At 40.3% G+C, this 21,741-nt stretch overlaps 1 protein-coding gene across 2 annotated transcripts; it reads left to right on the plus strand.

The window, feature by feature from the left end:
* The first annotated feature begins 160 nt into the window (after positions 1–160).
* Positions 161–18,756, plus strand: LOC306644755 (uncharacterized protein C9orf43). Of its 2 annotated transcripts, XM_079111981.1 has the most exons (12): positions 161–470; positions 1,964–2,149; positions 2,260–2,410; positions 5,834–5,891; positions 7,740–7,837; positions 9,583–9,649; positions 10,558–10,718; positions 11,396–11,546; positions 11,841–11,901; positions 12,168–12,223; positions 12,449–12,536; positions 15,695–18,756. In XM_079111981.1, exons 2-12 carry the CDS (start codon positions 2,002–2,004, stop codon positions 15,916–15,918), a joined length of 1,263 nt encoding a protein of 420 aa, XP_078968107.1. In that variant the 5' UTR covers positions 161–470; positions 1,964–2,001; the 3' UTR covers positions 15,919–18,756. The 2 variants fall into 2 exon arrangements, with proteins under 2 accessions (XP_078968107.1, XP_078968106.1); XM_079111980.1 differs by having other exon boundaries at positions 161–2,149.
* Positions 18,757–21,741: the final 2,985 nt, after the last annotated feature.

Below are 21,741 nucleotides of genomic sequence, written 5' to 3' on the forward strand. Positions count from 1 at the left end.
ACTTATGTATGGCCCACTGAAGCTTCCGTCCGTTACCCATCATGCTCTGTGCCGCTGCTAGGCGACGGGGCGGCCTAACTGCTAGCTTGGGGGAAGGCAAGGACTGAGCCTGTTGGGCGGGACGCCCCCTGGTCGGGAGGCGGGGCCTGGTGGGCGGGGCTTGTTTTCCCCTGGGCTTCAGAACCTCAGCTGTTTGTGGTCGGGTTTGGTCTCGTGGAGCGGCGTCTCTCTGAGGCCCGTGTCTCACTATTGTTTTCCCTTGTTCGGAAAAAAGTGGGGAATTTTTTTCAACTCTTCGGGAGCGGATGTCTATCCTTAATCTTTTCTCCCCTCACAACTTTGTTATACTAGTAAAAGATAAGTTACTTTTTTTTCTTCCCCAACGAGAATTATTTTGCCAGCAAGGCCCTAGTGCTGGCAATGTCGCGACACACCTGATTAGACCTCGGTGTACAATTCGGATTGGGCAGGTAACGAACGCCCAGCTCCTTGTAAGAATAATACAGCATCAAGAACAACCTTTTAAAATTGTATTATTATTATTTTTTTGGTTCATTAAATTGTTCATTGTTTATCTTTCCCTGTTAAAATCTTTACCAAGATTTTGCAGTGGCGTTTTAAATTGTATTATTTTCATAATAAGTAAGTTAAAAACTCTCACTCCCACTGAGAACTAATACTGCCTTTTTTTTTTTTTTCCTGGAAACATGTTCTCTTAAGACTTTGTTTTTCCTGTTTTTGATGTAGACATGATTACAGAGAATTTCCCTATTAGGAGAAAAACAACAGAGCAAATGTGATGATAAATGGCAACTGAAACTGCTTCCCTTAGAGACTGTCAGGTCTGGTGGGGGAACTCTGCACTTGGATAGAACAGGCCTGGTTTAAAGACGTCAAAAGCTGCTCAGCTCCAGCCAGTTACTGTCTAGTTGGAACTGGGCCCAGTGTTGTAAGACGTTTTGATCTCTAAGAGGAGCCAGAAGTCTGAACGTTATGGACTATTACAGTTTTAAAACACTGGTTCAAAGTGCCAGCCAAACTAAACAAGTCAAAGGCTAGGTGCAATCCCAGGCCAATAGTTTGCTATCTTTGATCTAAGTTATAAGTTGTTTAGGACAGGGAGTCTGTTAAAATATTGGCATCCTTTCCTTCTCTCCTTCATTAATCATTAGATGTCACCATCTCCAAAAAGCCTTATCAATTTACAATCAGTGAAGTCACAGAAATGCATTAGATGGCTCAAACCTTTGGAATACATGCTTCATGTTTCAATATGCTATAATTCTCATGCAGACTGATAAAATACCAGCAAGGAATGGGTTTGCTCAAATCACAAATCAGATTTGCAGCTGCTTCAGAAGCCATTAGCTTTTCATTTACTATGCCCTACCTATATACCAGACCTTTTAATATCCATCAACTAATTTTTTGTAATGATTGTGAAACAGGCTATCATCATTTTATAGGAACCTGAGGCTCAGATTGGTTAGGTCCAAGGAACTCAGCTATTAAATGACCAATTCTGAAGTCAATCCTTTCTTTTCCTTTCTTCTTCCTTTTTTTCTTTTGGTACTGGGAGTTGAACCTAGGGGTACTTTGCCACTGAGTGACATCCCCAGCGGCACCCCCCCGCCCCACACACACACCCTTTTGAGACACTGTCTTGCCAATTGCTGAAGCTGACTGGGAATTCAAGATCCTCCTGTCTCAGCCTCCCAAGTAGCTGGGATTACAGGCATGGGCCACCATACATGGCTGAAGTTGACCTGTTTTCAAACTCTTGATATTTGACCTCATGCTGAGATACTTTCATGCTTGCTTGTTACTGAATCCTAAATTATCTTGTGACCACCATTTACCTATATGTGCTCAACAGAAATATTTTATAATTTGAATCCAAATTAAAATTGACTACATGACTAATGTGTAATACTCCCTAATCATGTGGTTGTTGATTATCTAGTGGGCTAAAAGCTGCAGGATTAGTCTTTGTGCTAAGCTATGGACTGGCCAGATGAGAGTCAATGGGATGAAACCACCTGCAACATGGCTGTTTGTCAGCATCCACAATGCTGGGCAGCTCTCCGCAGGATTGAGAGGGGCCATCCTCGAATCCTGGCCTCACCCTGCAAAACTCTGAATATTGAAGGTGAATTAGCTAACCCCTGTCTTTTTCCTGAAGAGGTCCTTAAAGGGTTAATGTTTGACTCCCTTTCTGCAGTCAACTTGTTACATTTTTCTTCTGGTCTGCTTTCTCAGAGAAACCCCCAGTGGTCACCATTGTAAACATCTCAGATTCCTGCTTTCCGGCCAAGAGACTTGTTCATCAACAGTTGTCAGAATTTACCTTCACCAAGGCTCATTCTTTATTGTCTCAGGGTTCAAAGGTTGATGCCAGATTCCAAGGGAGGTAAATTATCATGGATTCTTCCTTTAACCAACTGTTGTCTCAAAATTCTAGATTGTGGGGGTGCTGGGGATGTAGCTCAGGGATGGAGCTCTTGCCTAGCATGCACAAGGTACTGGGTTCAATCCTCAGCTCAGAAAAGAAATTCTAGGTTGTGATTTCCCTTGCCCTTGTAGTAGGTTTTGAGAAAACTGGATTAAAAAGGAAGTATTAATTTGGTTAGAGTATTAATTTGGTGAGTAGGTGATGGGAAACAAAGAACATTTTTTTAAAACTTTTTTTTTTAGTTGTCAATGGATCTTATTTTCTTTACTTATTTGTATGTGGTGCTGAGAATTGAATGCAGTGCCTCACACATGCCAGGCAAGTGCTTTATCACTGAGCCACATCTGCAGCCCCATTAAAGAGCATTTTTGCTTGTGTTTTAGGAGTTGGTAAATTTGTGGCTGTATTGGTTTGTACTTCATTACAAAGTACCATAGACTGTGTGGCTTAAACAATGAATTGATTTTTCTCACAGTTCGGGAGTTTGGAAGCTTGAGATCAACGTGTCAGCAGGGTTTTTAAATTTTTTTTAGAGGTGGGGGTACCAGGGATTTAACTCAGGGTCCCTCAACCACTGAGCCACATCCCCAGCCCTATTTTGTATTTTATTTAGATCTCACTGAATTGCTCAGCACCTCACTTTTGCTGAGGCTGGCTTTGAACTCAACATCTTCCTGCCTCAGCCTCCTGAGCTGCTGAGAGTACAGGCGTGTGCCTCCCTGCCCAGTCAGGGTTGGTTTCTTTTGAGACCTCTTTTCTTAGCTTGTAGATGGCTGTCTTCTCCTGTGTCTTCAATGGTTTCTGTGTTTGTGTATCCTAATCTTGTTATATAAACACAACAGTCAGAGTGAATTAGGGTTCACCTATGTGACCTCATTTTCCTTCATTATCTTTTCTTTTTTTTTTTTTTTTTTGTACTAGAGATCAGACTCAGGGGTACTTAACCATCGAATTGTGTCCCCAGCCCTTTTTATTTTTAATTTTGAGACAGAGTCTTGCTAAATTGCTTAGGGCCTTGCTAAGTTGCTGAGGTTGGCCTTAAACTTGCAGTCTTCCTGCCTCAGCTTCCCAAATTCCCAGATTACAGGGGTGGGCCTTCATGACTGGCTTCATTTTCTTTTTAAAGACCCTCCTTCCAAATATAATCACATTTTGAAGTATTGGGGTTAGGACTTAAGCAGATAATCTTGGGAGACACAGTTCAGCTTCTGTAGGTTATCAGGAAATGTTGTCCACACATATCGTTGTTCTTACTTTTTAGGTATGGAATTTTTTATAAGCTTCTGGAGACAGAAAAAGTGACTTTCATTTTTGGCTCACCTACAGAGTCTAGGCACCCAATCTTGCTGATATATGAAACCAAGAAACAACTATCTGTGGAAAACATAAACTTTTAAAATTCAAAGACTCTATCGCCTGGAATTCAAGCACTAGTGTTGGCCCTTACAGTGATTTCTTTTCCCTGTTCCATGTTAGCAGTCCTTGTTGATTTTTCTTAGGCTAATGATGAAATAAGAAAGGGTCAGACTACTTTCAGGTTCTCTAGGACTTGAACCTTGGGAGAAAGTTAGCATCTTGCAGCCAGGACCTGAAGTGTGTTTCACATTCACACGCAGATACACAACACATGTCCTCCCCTACCATGCGCAGGTGCGCAGTGTGCTGGGAGAGACTGGCCTCATCCAGTCAGTTCAGGTGTCCTTGTATTAGGGTTGGATATGGAATATCCCTCAAAGACTCATAGGCTGAAGGCTTGGTCCTCATTGTGGCAGTGTTCAGAGGTGGGGCTTTAGGAAAGTAATTGCATTAGAGAACCAGAACCTCATCAGTGGATGAATCCATTGGTAGATTCATTGCTGAATGGGCTACTGGGAGGTGGGGGGAAGTGTAGGAGGTGGGATCTAGTCAAAAAGAGTGGCTTGTTGGGGGTGTGCCCTAGGGAAGTATATCTTGTCTCCAGCCCCTTTCCCTTTCTTTACTTCTGGCTGCCATGAGGTGAGCCACTTGGCTTTACCATATCTTTCCACCATGATGTTCTACTTCACCATAGGTCTAGAGCAATGGAGTCAGACCACCATGGACTGAGACCTCTGACTCATCTTGCTCATTTTCCCCTTTGTTTACTGTAGAATAGATCTAGACCTGCCCATTATGGAGCCTCTTTACCATCTGATTCTTCCAGTCATAGAAGACTAGAAGTCTTCTCTTCTCCGCCATCAACTTTGCCTCTGAGCCATACTGGTTTTCTAACTGTGCTTTTCTGCAACTGATGTTTGCTTATGCAATTTACCCAACTTTAAAGGCCCTCTTCTTAATGAAGACTGCTTCATTAAGACCCTGGTGTGGCCAATATGGCCCTGTGAGATCCTGTCTTCCTAATGGGCCTTGTCTTATGTTTCTCTCTTCCTTGTTCAGTAGGTTCCAGCCATGTTGCTGTTTCTGTTCCTCAAAGACTCCACACTGCCTGCTCCAGGGCCCAGGACCTACTGATTCTTCTGAGTGGAGTAGTTTTCCCTAGAATAGAAATGTCATCCAGGGTTGGGGAGATAGCCCATTTGGTAGAGTGCTTGCCGCACAAGGACCTGGGTTCAATCCCCAGTGCTGCAAAAAAAAAAAAAAAAAAAAAAAAAAAATGTCATCCATCAAACAATAGCTCTATATTACCTCTTCCTTGCAGCCCAGTAATCTCTCTTCTAGTCTGTCTCTTTGAATTTGCTTATTGTAAGTAGCTCATGTAAGTGGAATCATACAATATCTGTCTTTTTGTGTTTGACTTGTTTCACTTAGTACAATGTTTTCAAGGTTCATTTATATTGTAGCATGTATCAGAACTTCAGTACTTTTTTTTTAATCTTTTTGGTGGTACTAAGATTGAACCCAGGGATATACCATCCAGTCTTTTTAATTCTTTATTTTGAGGCAGGATCTTGCTAAGTTCTTGAGGCTAGCCTTGAACTAGCAATCCTCCTGGGTAGCTTGGATTACAGACATGATATAGCACCATACCTGCCCTAGAATTTCATTACTTTTCAAAGATGAATAATATTCTATTGTGTGTTTTGTTTATTTTAACATTTTGTTTATTTAACATATCTTTAAACAGTGCCACCAAATGTACTTAATACACTTCTATTGAAGGTGATGCCCTTGTTTTTCTAACTGGAGAACATGAGAGACACAGGCTGTGAATTTAGTTTGATGCAACAAATAATTGAAGTATTTGCAGTGTGCAATGTGTATTAGGAGCCCCTACATTCATTTGGTTAGTATTAAGTCCCAGGTTTTCCATAGATAAGTAGAAGGATTTCTCTGATAGCACTAACTTTATCATTCCCATGTCTTTTGTGTCTCTGTTTCATGTTTTAATCTCTAACTTTTTAGGCCTCAGAAATGTTTACCTGATAGAAGTCCGATCAACTCTGCTAAGAGATCTTCCAAAGTAAGTACAAACTAAAAAGGTGCTTCCTCAATATTTTCTTTTTACCAGTGAGAATATTTTATTGCTTTTAACATTATTTTTTCAGGATGTCTGTAATCTCAATAATAATAATAATAATGATAATAATAACAACAGTTGTCTAGTTTTGGGCCCTTATGATATGCTGGACTCAGTGCTAATGCTATATTGTCTTCAGGAATTCCAGGTACAAGTGGGATTGATGAGAGGAGGTTTGGTGTAGGTGAGAATTTTCTGTCTCCATCCTGCATAGATTCAGCTTCTAATGTAAACATTGGCATCTCATAGTCAGGGTTGTTAGAATCTTAGAATGTCAGACCTAAAATGGGACTTAAGGTCATTTAGTCTGATGATATTCAAACTTTTAAAAGTATAATATGTGGTAAGAAATAAGTTTTACAAACAAAGCATCCTGGAATAATTCTTACCCTAGATGTGTATGTGGGAGCTCTGATATTTTGTTTTCTACTCTATTTAATTGTTAAACAATTTGGGCTTTGATTAACAAAATTCGATTGCATGACCTATGAATAATTGCAGTTGTAGTTTAAAAAACAGTGTGGCCTGTCCCATACATCTTACAGATAAGGAAACTGAAGCCCAAATGGGAAGTGATTTACTAAAGCAGGTGGTAAATTTGTGTAAAATTAGAACTTTAGGAAGAAAACCCCTCCCACTTGTCTGAAGTTTAGATCTTACTGGATGTCTTTTAAAAGAAAAAAAGGGCTGGGGATATAACTCAGTTTGTAGAGTGTTTGCCTGTCAAGCACGAGGCCCGGGGTTCAATCCCCAGCACCACAAGGAAAAAAAAATTTTTTTAGTTGTTGATGTACCTTTATTTTATTTATTTATTTATATGCGGTGCTGAGGATTGAACCCAGTGCCTCACACATGCTAGGCATGTGCTCTACTACTGAGCCACAACCCCAGCCCCTGGATGCCTTTTATTTAGTTTTTTTTTTTTTTTTTTTTCCATGAGATGTGTCCCTGTTCATTGTCTTGTGGTGGCTAATGTAAGGGATGAAGAGATGGTAGGTGGGTTTGAATGGACAAATCACTTTGCCTCTTTAACCTCTTTAGAATAAGAGAGTTAGGTTTAATTATTTCTAAATTAATTGTCTGAATAGATACACATGAACATGATTTAAATTCAAAATGCATTAAAGAGCTTATAATGAAAAGGATTCTCCTTTTTTCCCCCAAGCCAATTATCTCCTTTTCTCAGGGCAACCTTATTTTTAATTTTTTTTTTTTTGAGGGAGTATATATATCTTTCAAGGAGTAGGGATCAAATGATTTATAAGGTTTCTTTGAGCCCCAGTGTTGTAGGATCCTAAATAACTAGATGTGAGAAGAATTAACACTTTAACTTTTATGTAGATGCCTCTAATTGTAGACAGGTATAAATAAAAGTAGAAAATTTGGTTCTGTGTGCACTGGTTCTCTCCCTGCTCCCCAAATGTTCATGGTCTTATCTGCAGGGGTTCTCAGTCTTTGGAGTGGAGTGGTGTTCCCCTAAGTAAACTCCAAGGCACCAAGTGGGACGGGGTTGGAAGTTGCTAAATTCTACTCTAATGTCACCGGGAAGCAGGGAGATTATTCATTTGAAGATGCTTACTCTTGCAGAGGACTTGTATGATACCTGGTGAAGTAGTTTGTTCTGTGAAAGAATCTTATAAAAAGCTATTTGTGAATGGGAAATGTCTTTTTATCATCTCTGGTCCACGGAACTTTTTGGTTAGCATGGTAATTCGACCCTTAGTCTGCTACTGAGTACGAGCAGCAGCCTGGCAACTTAAGCCATACATAGCCTTTATATCCTTCTTTTAGCTTCCAGTGTTAAATTTGAATAAGACAAAACTTCCTTGTCCTGAAGATGTCAGAAATATGGTTGTAATCTGGATTCCAGAACCAGAGAAGAAGGAGAGGTGAGTATTGTGTTAGAACTTGGGGACCTTTGATATTTATGTTCTACAAATCCTGCAGTCCTATGCAGGCCTCCTTATTGTGATTTCCCTTTTAGCTACTTCATTGCAAGCAGTTGGAGAACAAGCAGAGGTGATTGTGGTCTCCTGCTTCTGCCTCTTACTACACTGGAGTTGTTTTACGCACCTTGAGATTCATGCTGTTAAGCTTCTCTATATCTACTTCTACTTGGAAGTAAATAGCATACAATATAGGGTCAAGTTTGTGTGATATGATTAAAGATTAAAATGCTTTCTATTAGTTTTTCTTATTAGCTCTCAGAAACTAGTAAAATAAACTCATGAAGCATAGGAACCTCTGCTCTCCACCCCAAGGTCCAGAACAGTGGTACAAAATGAATAGCATATAGGACTTGTGTACAAAGCAGAGCATGACAAAGATCATTTGGTGAAGGTTCAAAGACTTGCTCATGTTGACAGTCATGGGATATGTTTGGTTTTTCTTCTGTGATCTCTGAGACTTTCAGATTCTTTTTTTTTTTTTTTTTGCGGGGGGTGGGGGGTGCTGGGGATTGAACCTAGGGCCTTGTGCTTACAAGGCAAGCACTCTACCAACTGAGCTATCTCCCCAGCCCCCAACTTTCAGATTCTTAAGTGATTGTTTGAATTAGTTCCTTTCCTTTCTTCTTTTTGTGGTGCTAGGGATCAAACCCAGGGCCCCATGCCTGCTAGACAAGCTGCATCTCAAGCCCTGAAATACAGGGCTAGCATGTCGGCTCATGAGACAATCAGAAACCAGGGCTCCTTCTAACTTCTGGGCTACCCCATGGCTTCTGTCTTCTAAGTGGCTCCATAGGTGCCTTTTAAGGTCTCATTTGGCCATGGGAGTTCCAGTAGCACATCCATTTCCCAGGCAAGAAGGAGGAAGAAGATAGAGCAAGAAATACTTCTTGAGTACCTCCTCTGTGCTGAGCAGTGAGGATCCAGTGGAGAATCAGGTAGATTTGGTCCCTGTCCTCCTTGAGCCAAATGGAGAAGTCAGATATCACAAACATAACCACACTGAGGTATATAATTTCTAATTTATATTCAGGCTATGAAAGTAAATTACTGGGTTGCCTGAGGGAATGTTGGGGACCTAATTTAGATGTGCACATGAGGAATCTTTTTAGCAACAGGTACTAACTCCCAACTAGTCATCTTTGAGTACTAACTGTTAGCACAAAAAGATCGGGCAGGATGCAAACCTCACACATCATCTCAGCTCTTTATTCAGGGGGATGAAATGGTGCCCATGGACCCACTCTCCTGGTGGAAAATGAGCCACCAAACAAAGAAAGGGACTGGGTTTATATAGGTTATATTGAGGGGTGGTCTAGTGAACATATGTCAGTTTTGCTTAGTAAGGAATGTGGGCCTTTCGGTCAAGGTCTGTGGCACAGTGCCTAAAAAGGATTTTGCTTTGGGGGAGATAACGCCTCCTAGAGACTGTTTCTTTTGAGGATAATAAAACATCCTCTTTGCCTGCAGCCAGCATCTGGAAAACTTTCGTCTTGGGAGATAAAAACTGTCAATACATGGCCTTCCTTTTTACTCCCTTTTCTTGTCCCCAGTTTTCACTATTTTGGGAATTTCTTATTCTCCATATCCATTACTAATAGAGAGGTAGGAATTTTCATTATTCATAGTGACCTGGGTGCTTCTGTTTAAGATGTCTGAGAATAAGTTGTGGTTGTTCTTATTTCAAGCTTAGCTGAGAAGACACATGCTTTTCCCAGCCAGTATGAGAAGAAGAAAAGAAAGAAATTGGCAGTGGTGAGTTCGATGTTTTGTCTAGACCTTTATTTATTTATTTAAATATTTTTTTTAGTTGTCAATGAACCTTTGTTTTTACTTATTTATTTATATGTGGTGCTGCGTATCGAACCCAGGGCTTCACACATGCCAGGCAAGTGCTCTACCACTGAGGCACAGCCCCAGCCCCTTGTCCATACATTTATGACATTACTCTGTATGGTTTATTTTTGTCCTCCTTTCTGGTCTCCCCCACCCTCATCCCTGTTTTCCTTCTTAAGTGAACAGAATCTTCAAAAGAAAACCCTTATTTAGGAATAATTACCAAACCTCTTCAGACTCCTTTCCTAAGTGCTCCTTGTAGGGAAGTGAAAGCACCTTGAAGAGGTGACAGGGGGATCTATTGGGGAGTCAGGGGAATTTATTGGTTAGTTAAAAATTAATCTACAGTGTGATGAAATAAAATTCCAGTGGCCCAGGAGTTAAAAGACCTGGGCTTCCAACTCTAATTCTCCCATTTATGGACAAATGTGACCTTGAATAAGTCACGGAGCCATAGACTCCTGTGTCTCTGAGACTAATGTTTTGGTCCATTTCACTCATCGTTGACTTCCCTCCCATCCCTGGCCCTGTGCCTGGTACATAACTAGACAATACTTATTTGTTAGTTTTTTGAATGAGTAAATGAATGACTTCTTTTGGAAAACCAAAACAACCCAAACAATTAATCCCTGTAGGATCCAAATACAATAATAGGGTCAGAAGCCTAGGAGGGGAAAATGGAGTGACCCTCATGGTGGAGAGGAGGTGGGAATGGCTAGAGTGGGACTAGAAACAAGGAGCTTCACATGTCAGGGTGGAACATTGATGGGAAGAGATGGGCTCAGAGAGAGTGTTTTAGAGCAGTCTTTCTGTTTTTTCTCTTCCAGGAGAACAAGTCACCTCTGGACCACTCTGAGAGGCAGCACACAGGGGTGCAGTCAAGGTCTCCAGATATGATTGTGCCTCCCTCTTCCCCAGAACACTGTTTTAAGCCGTTCACGACAGGCTGGACCCAAGTTGCCATGCTGCCTCAGGATCTGCTAAGGGAGTAAGTGTCATGGAGGCCTGGCAGAGTCCCTGCTTGTCCTAAAGCTGAGAAGGGCCTAAGCAGTGTGCTCTTTCTGAGTAGGACAGGGGGCAAAGTATTCTCCTGTTTGCTTACTGTTACTGGATTCATCAACAGGCAGCCATGCCAGTAATCAACCAACGCCATTTACCAAGCACCTGCCATCTGCCAGCCCTTGGGCTAAGTTCATTACCTGACTCTCATTTAAGCCCCCGCAGGAGGCAGGCACTAGGCTCTCTACTTTTTATAGATGAATTGTGGATAAGTGGGAGGCAGAATGGTATATGTGGCTTGGAGTGTAATAGTCTTCAAATTTTGTATGGAAACTGACTTGGTAAATTTTGGTAATTTATTTTGTCTCTTTCAGCTTTGTTTTCTTTGTATACAAAATGGGAATAATAATACCTGTCTTCAGGGTGTTGTAAGGAATCAGTGGTATAATGCATATGAGCCTGACATAGGGTAAATACGTAATAAACACAGCTGTGGTTATCATAGAAGCATCTGAAAGATGTTACTGAACGAATCCCTGTTGGCACAGACCTTTCCAGAACCAAAGTGGAAATGTCTTTGGATTTGGAGCCCAGTACACTTTCTCCTCAGCTGCATAGACTGGGAAGAGCCACTGTTGACTGTCTGACTGACTGGGTTCCCTTCAGCCTTTTACCAGATGGAGGCAAAAACATGCTTTCTCAGGAGATGAAGATACAATTGGCCATGATGAAAAAGAACCTTCCCCTGGAAAAGAACCGACCCGACAGTGCGCTTTCTTCTAAGATGTTTCTGACTATACACCGCCTCACCCTGCAAGTAAGAGCCACAGTGTCCCAGGAGGAGAGGCCAGCATGAAAATCCAAAGCCATGCCTCTTCTATTCCTCCTTTCTCTGCTGCCTTTCCTCTCTGCACCCATGTCCCAGAAGTCTGGGCAGTAGACACCAGTGTTGGGGAGGGCTCAGGAAGCGCACCTTTCCCTTCCTCCACCCCACCCCCTTGTGTGCAGCAGAATGCTGCATTCTCAGATGTGCTTATTGACTAGATGCAAAAATGCACTGGGGGAAAGGGAAAGACCCACAGAAGAACTTTTCTTTTTCTTCCTCCTGTAGACACCAACATTGAGACATCCTGAACATTTGAAGAAATTACACTGTAACTTGCAGAGAGAAGGTACATTTTTCCTTACTGCTGGATTTCCAGGAACCGCTCCCCCATCAGCTCACATTTCTATTGCTCTAACTTGGCCCCAGTTCAGTTATGTTTGTTGTAACAGTCAGTCACATGGGTTACATGTAGAACTCAGGAAACTCCGTTTTCAGGAAAGAACCATCCAGAGGGGGAGGGAGAGACACTGTCATTGGGGGAGGTCATAGCAGATAGTTAGCAGGAGGCTGGGGACTGTTGGTGAGAAATGGTTATGGTTGTCTGGTCACCAGGTTACAGGAAGCAGCAGCAGCAGAAGAAGAAGGGGAAAAAACCTACCAAGAAACAGGTAGGGTGGCAGTGAGGAAGCCCTGGGACATGCTGGGCCGGGAGAAGTAGGTGCAAGCTGGAATGGGAGGGAATGTCTTGAGAGGAGGGTTCTGCCTGTCCTCTTTCTGGTTGTGAATATAACGTTCCTTTCTGGTCGTATTAAGTTCCTTCTTTTCAACTTCTTTTGCAAAAGTTTTCTTTACTTCCCAAAGTCCTAATTCAGTTTCTCCTTATATGGTTTCAGGATACTGAAAAGAAACCTACAGGTGATTCAGGGAGCCAAACAACTCTACATAAGCGTTCCATTTCCATCAATCTGAATCTTCTCCATGGTAAGGAGAACACGTGCTTGGTTGAGCGATGGAATCCCAGCGTGTTCCTGAGGGCAGGAAAGTCACATATTTTTGTCATTTTTGAGACCTGCCTTTGTCAGGCACTTGCAATCCTTGAAATGCTCAGTCTCGCTGGCTGGACTACCAGATGTCATCCTTCCATCAAATATAAGTAAGCAAGCTGGGCTAGATGTCTGCTTCACATGGGGATTCCAGAGATGACTGAGCATGAGTTATGGTCATTTTTTCCTCAGATCCTATCAAGAAAAGACAGTGGCTTGAGGATCAAGAGTGGGTGCAAACCCAGGTTATTAACATGATCCTTGAGGATTCATTACCCAACAAAGCAGGGAAGAGCTGGGGTTCCTCACAAGAACTCCTAAAGAATTCTAAGGAAGCAGAATTCCAGGTCCCTCTGACTTCCTCCCACAGCCAGAGGATTCAGGAACCTCAGGTTGAAATCAGCATCTTTGTTGCCCCATCCAGAAGGCAGTAGTCAGTTCTCAACAGGTGGCCCTTTTCCCATACTGTTCATGCTGGAGGCAAGAATGGATCTCCCCTTTGGAGTCTTTATCTTGTCTGACCTCAGGGTTACAATTAATCCTGTCCTGACATTTCTCAGCTCGAGTGAAGAGTGGGAGGGATGATGAAAGACTTGCCTTAAACCTTGTAAAACCTCTGTCCTACTCAGAGTGGACATTGCTGGCTTTAACTTGAAAACAACTGTTTAATCATGAGAGTTCACTGTCCAATCATGGGGCACTGCGAGGGCTCAGGGGAGATGTTTCCTGAGAAGGATGCTGCCCTTGCTTTACTTCCCATTCCACTGCACTCTCTGATACCAGTGATGTCCTCTAACCCGAAGGTCCAAGAAGGTTCCTAAGCTTCACGTGGGAGTTAGAAGAATCAGGGCTAAAGCCCAGGGTGGGAGGTAACTTGTCCAAGGTTAGTATCCTATTCAGAATGATCACTGCCTCTCTCTTGAATTCCATTCTGGTACCTCCCACCTCCCCCGCCTCTGCCCCACCTTCCTGGTGTCTCCAATAGGAGCTGTTTTTCTTGGGTGACCATTTTGAGTCACGTTCTTAGAGCAGTGACTTGTCTTCATTGATCTGAAAAGGGCTTTACAAAAGAGATTTTTGAATTGGATCTTGACTAGGTTTGGGAGTTTTCCCAAGATGAAAACGAATTCCTGGAGGTGGGAATAACTTGTACAAAGGCATCATGGAGGAGCATGTTCACTCAGGGAACATCTAGAAGTTCACCGTGGCTGTAGTATTTAAGGGAGAGTGGTAGATCAGGCCAAAGAGGTGGGTAGGGGCTTATATAGGCTGCAGAGGCATTAGCCTTTATACTTTTAGGTAGAGTTGCTACATCTTGACCACACACTGAAACCAACTGGTAAGTTTAAAAAACTCTCAACACCTACATTATACCCCAGACAGATCAGAATTTCTGTTGCTGGGAACCAGCCTTAACTATCTTTTAAAGCTCTGCAGTGCTTCCAGTGTATGGCTACAGTGAGAAGCAGAGTTGATAGGAGCTGGCAGAAGGGCTATCTTTAGCACACACCTCTGCTGGCAACTTGGAAGATGTTTGTTTAGAGAAGGGGAGATTCAGAAAGGAAAGGATGAATGCATTCAGGGACTAGTTGAGGGAAACAGCCAATGCAAAAGAAACATAAAGCAAGAGCCTTTTATTTTTATTTACTTATTTTTTTGGTTTATTAGAAGCCAATGTGGGCATGTTAGGGAGGGCCCATAAAGGTGAATCACTTTCTAGTAAGAGTATTCAGAAACTGTGAAAGGTAGGGCTGCTGTTTCTTTTGCTGTTATTGTGTGTAGGTACCCATCTCTTAGGTTTCTTGGAGGAATTTTGAGTCTTTTAACACACAATTTTTTTTATCTCTAATTCTGTAATAGATGTAGTTACAGCCCTAGTTAAATATAATCACAAGTAGAATTCATAAGGCCTTACACAATGTATACATATTGAAAAAGCATTTGATACCCCATAAACATGCACACTTATATGTGTCAATTTAAAAAAAGAATCAGAAATTTAAAAAAATAAAAAAGGAGTTCGGAAAGCCTAACTCTCTTTTATCTGCCTCCATTCAAGGTTTGTTCTTGTCTTGAATTGGGAGTTATTTATAGATTAGGGGTCAACTAGAAGCCCAGCAATGAGGTATGAAATGCCAATAAGAAGATTGAATCGACTTTGTGGTTACTAGGTCATAGGACTTGGCTAGGTCAGAAAAGTGATATGAAATAGCAGCAGCATATGGAGGTAAAAGGAACAACTTTGAAAAAGGTGAATTTGAAATAAACTGCTAGAGCCCAGTTTATGTATAACTAACCTGAAGCACAAGCCACAGTGATTTGCTACTTTTTCTCTCCTTCCCTTCCTCCTCCTCCTTATTATTATTATTTTAGGCACCAGCAGTAGAATTATGCATGCTAGGAAAGTGCTCTATCATTGTTTGAGCTTATTGGCAGCATAGAAATCACTTTTGTAAGTGATGGCTCTGGAACAAAAATGATGTGACTTCTGCCACCTTTTATTGGTCAAAGAAGGCAGAGGTCCAACCCAGATTCAAAGGAGTGGAAATAGACTTGCACCCCTTGATGGAGAAACAGCACGTTCACGTGGGATGGGGGGCGTTGTTGACAGCCATCTTTGGAGGCAGTCTGCCTTTGGTTGAAGGCTGGGAATAGGGAGAAGTGGGTTCTGGCATCATCCCAGGGGGCAAAGAATGCGTGTAAACTTCTCTTTATTCCTAGGAGGTGGGTCTTTGTTCAAGAAAAGAATCCTTTCGAAAAGTCCTTTTAGTTTCCTAAGGTTTCGATTCATGTTTCCTTAAACCTACCCAATGAATTTTAGGATTCCATAAGGAGAAAGATGGATGACTTGAAGAACTACCTGAATTTCCTCACCAGTATGGGAAGTAAGTTATTAGGGTGGAGGAACTTTAGTAAGTGACAGAGAATAGGGAGAACTGAACCTGTGTTAATCAGGATGGCTTAGGTCCCTTGAGAACAAAGTCCTTATCTTTCAGAGAGGTCCTAAGGAAACCCCAACCCTTTCTTTTCTGTGCTCCAGTTGACATAATTATTTAGGAGAAGGTGACAGGTACAATTAATGACTTCTTTTTTTAGGTCCTGAAATAGCTGAGGCAGGAGCCACTGACAAGGATGTTAGTGCTCCGGGGGAGGCTGTTCTGGAAGCCCCAGCTGCCAGTGGAGGGAACCTATCAGGACATATGACTGGTGTAAGCTTGGACCCCGAGCCCAAACTGCTGGGGATTCTTCAGTCCACTGATGATGAGGATGAGAAGAAGCAGCCCTCCGGGGCACCGAGTGGAAAGTCTCTGCAGACATAAGTTGAAGGCATCACTTGGAGTGGCCTTATCAGAGCACGATGTTTGGTATCCTGAGGACAGTAACCTTTTGCATAGGGTAGAAAGGAAAGGGGACTTCTGTTCTCCAGAGGCTTCACCAGGGCCTGAGCTTAGAGATTCTTCATTTACTTCTATTTGCCTCTAAAATACGTGAGGGAGAAGAAGCCCTTTTAAACTTAGGTACTTCTCCATTAAGGTCAGAATAATTTTAATGATTAAACACAACTGCTTCTCAATCAGAAGACTCATTCTGTTTCTGGGAGGAGGGGAAAGATGTTTCCTAGTATCTGTTTTCTGGGTCATTCATATATTTTTTTGAAATTCTGAAAGGTTTCTAGTTGAGAAAGCTGAATTTTGCCAATGGGAACCCTCATGGTATTTCTAGATTTTCCTCACATTCTCTGGAAATTGTTTCTTTTGCAGGTGGGGTCCACAGCATTATTAAATAATATTCACTGGGTCCTAGTGTATATGGTACTGGACTTAACCTGGAAGAACTTATCACTCCAGTTTCTAAGAAACTGACTCTGCAGGGAAGTTTCAATAATGCTCATAAAGACTTAGAATCCCAGAGTCTCAGAAGTCCTCTAGCTCAGTTTTTAGGATTTTCTTTTCAGGTTTCAGTCCTTAAAAACTTTTATATATAGTAAAATTTCAAAGCTGCATAAAAGTAAAGAGAATAATATAGCAAAACTCTCATGTTCATGGTACCTGGAATGTGGTCAAGAAAGGCCCTTAACCTGGCCTCATGCTTTAGAAATACCTGCACTGACCCTTTACTGGCCACGTTGCTCCTTATGGGGAGAGAAGTCAGCAGGAGCATGAGCACAGGTTCCTCATGGAAACTGTATCTCTTCTTTTGCACCTGAAACCCTGAAATTCCCTGCCCAGATGGCCTCGCCCCTACTTCTGTGGCCTGCGTAGTACTTTCCTGGGTCCATTCTCCTAATGATAGACTGTCCCGTCAGCATGAGCACTGTTGTTTTTGAGGTGGCTAAGAGGAGGCTGTTTAAAGGTGGATGGGTCTACAATTTGGACATGGGGACTGGGGTCTCTGCTTTTGGGACCCTTCCTAATTCAGGTGAGAGCTGGAATGAGAAGACAAGGTGGACCATGGATTGCAGCTGGTTCTTCTTATGCTGTGTTCCAGGTGTTGAACCTCAAGAAATCTGTGAATTATGAATGAACCTGGCCTTTTGGTTCATGAAGGTATACTGGTTAAGGTGGAAGGATAGAATATGTTTATTATTTATTTAGTTATATCTTTTTAGTTGTCAATGGACCTTTATTTAGTTAAATTAATTAATTAATTTATTTATTACTTATATGTGGTGCTGAGGATTGAACCCAGGGCCTCACACATGCCCAGGCAAGCGCTCTACCACTGAGCCACAAACCCAGCCCCTAGAATAGGTTTCTTTTACAATTTGTTACCTTGCTTTATAATTTTTAAATGTCTAGAAATGACTAGTAGACTTGATTTTGTATTCTCTTTTTTTTTTTTTTTATTTTGGATTTTTATTCCAAGATTTGCCGTAGGTAGGTCTGGGCCTGCACATATCATTGTCTGGGAGAAATTTTAAGGAAGGAGAATTTAACCCTACTATTTATAGAGTTTGTTAGCTTATCTGAGATTCTTTTTTCTTTCTTTTTTTATTTTATTGTAAACAAATGGGGTACAACTTGTTTCTCTGGTTGTACATGAAGTAGAGGCGTACCATTTGTGTAATCATACATTTACATTGAGATTCTTATAATTTTTATTTATTTTTATTTTTGGTGCTGGGGAATCAAATTCAGGGCCTCGGCACACTAAGCAAGAACTCTACCACTGAACTGTGCCCCCAGCCCTGTGTTGCATTTTAAAGGTGAGGTCAGGGAGGCTCAGAGAGAATGTGACTTGAGTGAGCTCATCAGCTGGGAAGTGGTAGAACTGGTGACTTGAATCTGGGACACCTAGTGCCAGGTCAGAACTCCTGTCAGCATGCTACTTCTCATACTTCATTCTCTAGAGTGAAGTTTGGTTGTTCATCATTATGTTTAATTAGAGACTGACTGACTTTTCTTCCTGCTGCTTCCTCCTATAAAAAATTAATGTGGGTCCCAGGGATGGCAGCTCTTTTTTTTTTAATCGAGAAAATTGGAAACATATGCAAAAATTAATGAGCTCCCATGTGCCCGTTCCATAACAATTATCAGTTTACAGCCGATCTTATTTAATTCTCACCCTGAACTAGATTATTTGAAGAAAAGTTAATTTTATACTTACATATTTCACTATGCCTCTCTAAAAGAAAAGTATAAAAAATAACCAGAATTGGGTTGGGGTTGTGACTCAGTGGTAGAGTGCTTGCCTAGCATATGGGAGGTGCTGGGAAGCACCGCATATAAATAAATAAATAAATATCAGCACCACGTATAAATAAATAAATAAAAAGTCATCAACAACTAAAAATATTAAAAAACAATTATTTCATGACAAAAAATTAACAGGAGTTGTTCAGTATAATCAAATTATATCAAAATTTCCCTGTCTTATAAAGTTTTTATTTTTATAGTTCATATGTTCAAATTAGAAATACACACAAGATTTCTAAGTTGCATTTGACTGATCTGCTCTAAAGTCTCTTAATTTATAGGTTCCTCACACCATGTGACCTAACTATACCACTCCTCAGTATTTATGCTAAAGAATAAAAGTCATAATACCATAGTGATACGTGCATATCCATGTTTATGGCAGCATAATTCACAGTAACCAAATTATGGAACCAGCCTAGATGTTCCTTAATGAATGAATGGATAAAGAAAATGTGGCATATATATATATATATATATATATAATATACATATATATATAAAATGTGTGTGTGTGTATATATATATATAATAGAATTTTATTAAGCATAAGGAAGAATAAAATTCTATCATTTGCAGGAAAATGGATGGAATTTGAGAATATTATGTTAAACAAACTCAGAAAATCAAGGGTCATACGTTTCCCTTGTAGAGAGGAGAAGAAAAGAAAGGTGTATGTGGGTGGCATCTCATAAAAATTGAAGGGAAACCGATAGAGTAGAGGAAAGGGACCAGGGAGAAGGAAGAAGGAAAAGAAAGGGGAAATACTGGGGAATGATATTGGCCAAATTCTATTGTTTTATCATGTGCATGTCTGAATCTGTAACAATGAATCCAACGATTATATATAAGTATAATGCACCAATAAAATATGGAAAATTTTATAGGTTCCTTTTTCTCTTCTCTTAAAAGAATTGAGTGCTTTTGTTTGTCGTTTTCACATCCTTGATTTTGCTGATTTCATTCTCATGTGATATATAACATGTTTCTCTATTCTTTGGCAAACTGTTATTTAGATTGGGAGACTCGACCTGATTCAGGTTTTATTGGAAATTATTTTATTTCACAAATGTCATTGTGAAATAAATGGAGGAGGCTCATAATGTCTGTGGGTCTCTTCTCTGATCTTAGTGGCCATGACCCTTGACTGATTTTGTATATTGACCTTGGATCCTGTAACTTTGTTAAACTTGTTTATTAGTTTGAAGTTGTGTTTTTTTTTTTTAAGCGAATGTCTTCGAATTTTCTCTATCTGTGTCATCTGCAAATAGAGATATTATTCTTTCTTCCTAGACCCTCTGGTACGATGTTGAATAGAAGTGGTGAGAGTGGAAGTCCTCGTCTCATTCCTGATCTTAGGAAGGAAGCAGGCAGTCTTCCACCATGCAGAATGGTGTCAGCTGTGGACTTTTCAAAGAAGTCTTAATTAGATTGAATTTCTTCTATCCTAGTTTTGTTAGATTTGTTTTGTTTTGTTTTTAATGATGAGATTTTGGATTTTGTAAATGCTTTTTTGTCTATTGTGATGATCATACATTTCTGGGTTTTTATTCTGTTAATAGGACCTATATTAATTAATTTTTGGAATCTGTAATACTGGGATAAATTTTACTTGATCATGGTGTATACTTACTTTTATATGTTGGTAGATTCAGTTTGCTAGGGGTTTTCATATCCACATTACAAGAGATATTGGTCTGTAATTTTTTTGTGATGTCTTTGGTTTTAGTATCAGGGTCTTATAGAATGAGTGTTCCAGTTTCTTCTATTTTTTGGAAGAGTTTGTGGAAGAAAGTTATTTAATTCGTTAAATGCTGGTAGAATTTACCAGTAACACAATCTGGGACTGGGCTTTTCTTTGTGGATAGTTTTTTGATTGCCAATTCAGCCTCTTTATTGGAATTCTATTCAGATTGCCTATTTCTACAGAAACTCAGTTTCTGTAGTTTGTTTCTTTAGGACTCTGTTCATTTTATCTAAATTATCATTTTTTTAGCATATAATTGTTTTTAGTATTTTTAAAAAATCTTTTTATTTCTGTAGGATTGGTAGTAATGTTGCCTTTTAATTTCTATTCTTTGAGTCTTTTTTTTTTTTCTTGGTTGACCAGGTAAAAATTTGTCAATTTTATTAATCTTTTCAAAAAAGCAGTTTTTATTTTCATTGATTTTTTTCTGCTTAAAGGTTTCTGTTTTGAGAGCACAAATCTCCAAAGTTTATAAAGAACTTAAAAAACTTTACATCAAAAACATAAAGAACCCAATCAATAAATGGGCTAAGGAACTGAGCAGGCACTTCACAGAAGAAGATATATAAGTGATCAACAGATATGAAAAAATGTTCAACATCTCTAGTAATTAGAGAAATGCAGCTCAAAACTACCCCAAGATTTCATCTCACCCCAATTAGAATGGTTATTATCAAGAATACAAGCAACAATACGTGTTGGTAAGGATGTGGGGGAAAAAGTACACTTATACATTGCTGGTGTGATTGCAAATTGGTGCAGCCACTCTGGAAAGCAGTATGGAGATTCCTTAGAAATCTTGGAATGGAACCACCGTTTGACCCAGCTATTCCACTCCTTGGCCTATACTCAAAGGACTTAAAATCAGCATAGTACAGTGACACAGCCACATCAATGTTTATAGCAGCTCAATTCACAATAGCTAGATTATGGAACCTAGATGCCCTTCAATAGATGAATGGATAAAGAAACTGTGATATATATGCACACAATGGAATATTACTGAGAAGAATAAAATTATGGCATTTGCAGGTAAATGGATGGAGTTGGAGAATATCATGCTAAGTGAAATAAGTCAATCCCAAAAAACCAAAGACCAAATGTTTTCTCCGATAAGTGGATGCGGATACATAATGAGGGGCGGGCAGGTAAGGGAAGAATGGAGGAACTTTGGATTGTGCAGAGGGGAATGAGGGGAGGGAGAGGAAAGGGGTGAGAAAGATGAGATAGACATCTTTACCCTGTATACGTGTATGGTTACGCGAGTGGTGTGACTCTACATCGTGTACAACTAGAGAAATGAAAAGTTGTACTCCATTTGTGTACAATTGAAATGCACTCTGCTGTCATGTATAAATAAATAGAACAAATAAAAAATTATTTCATTAATATCACTCTTGTCTATTATTTTCTTCTTTCTACTGGTTTTGGCTGTGTTCGTTCTCTTTCCCCAGTGTCTTTAGGTAGAGGATAGGTTGTTGATTCCAGGTCTTTGTTGTTTTTTAACATTGGCATTTACAGCTGTAAGTTTCCCTGTACTATAGTAGTGTCCTATGAGTTTTGATATGCTGTGTCTTCATTTATCTCAAAGTATATTCTCATTTCTCTTTTGATGATTTCTTCCCCCATTGGTTACATAGGAATGTGTTGTTTCATTTCCACTTACTTGTGAGTTTCTGGATTTCTTTGTTCTCTGGCCT

This window comes from Sciurus vulgaris (genome assembly GCF_902686455.1).
Source record: "Sciurus vulgaris genome assembly, chromosome: 15".
Taxonomy (NCBI): domain Eukaryota; kingdom Metazoa; phylum Chordata; class Mammalia; order Rodentia; family Sciuridae; genus Sciurus; species Sciurus vulgaris.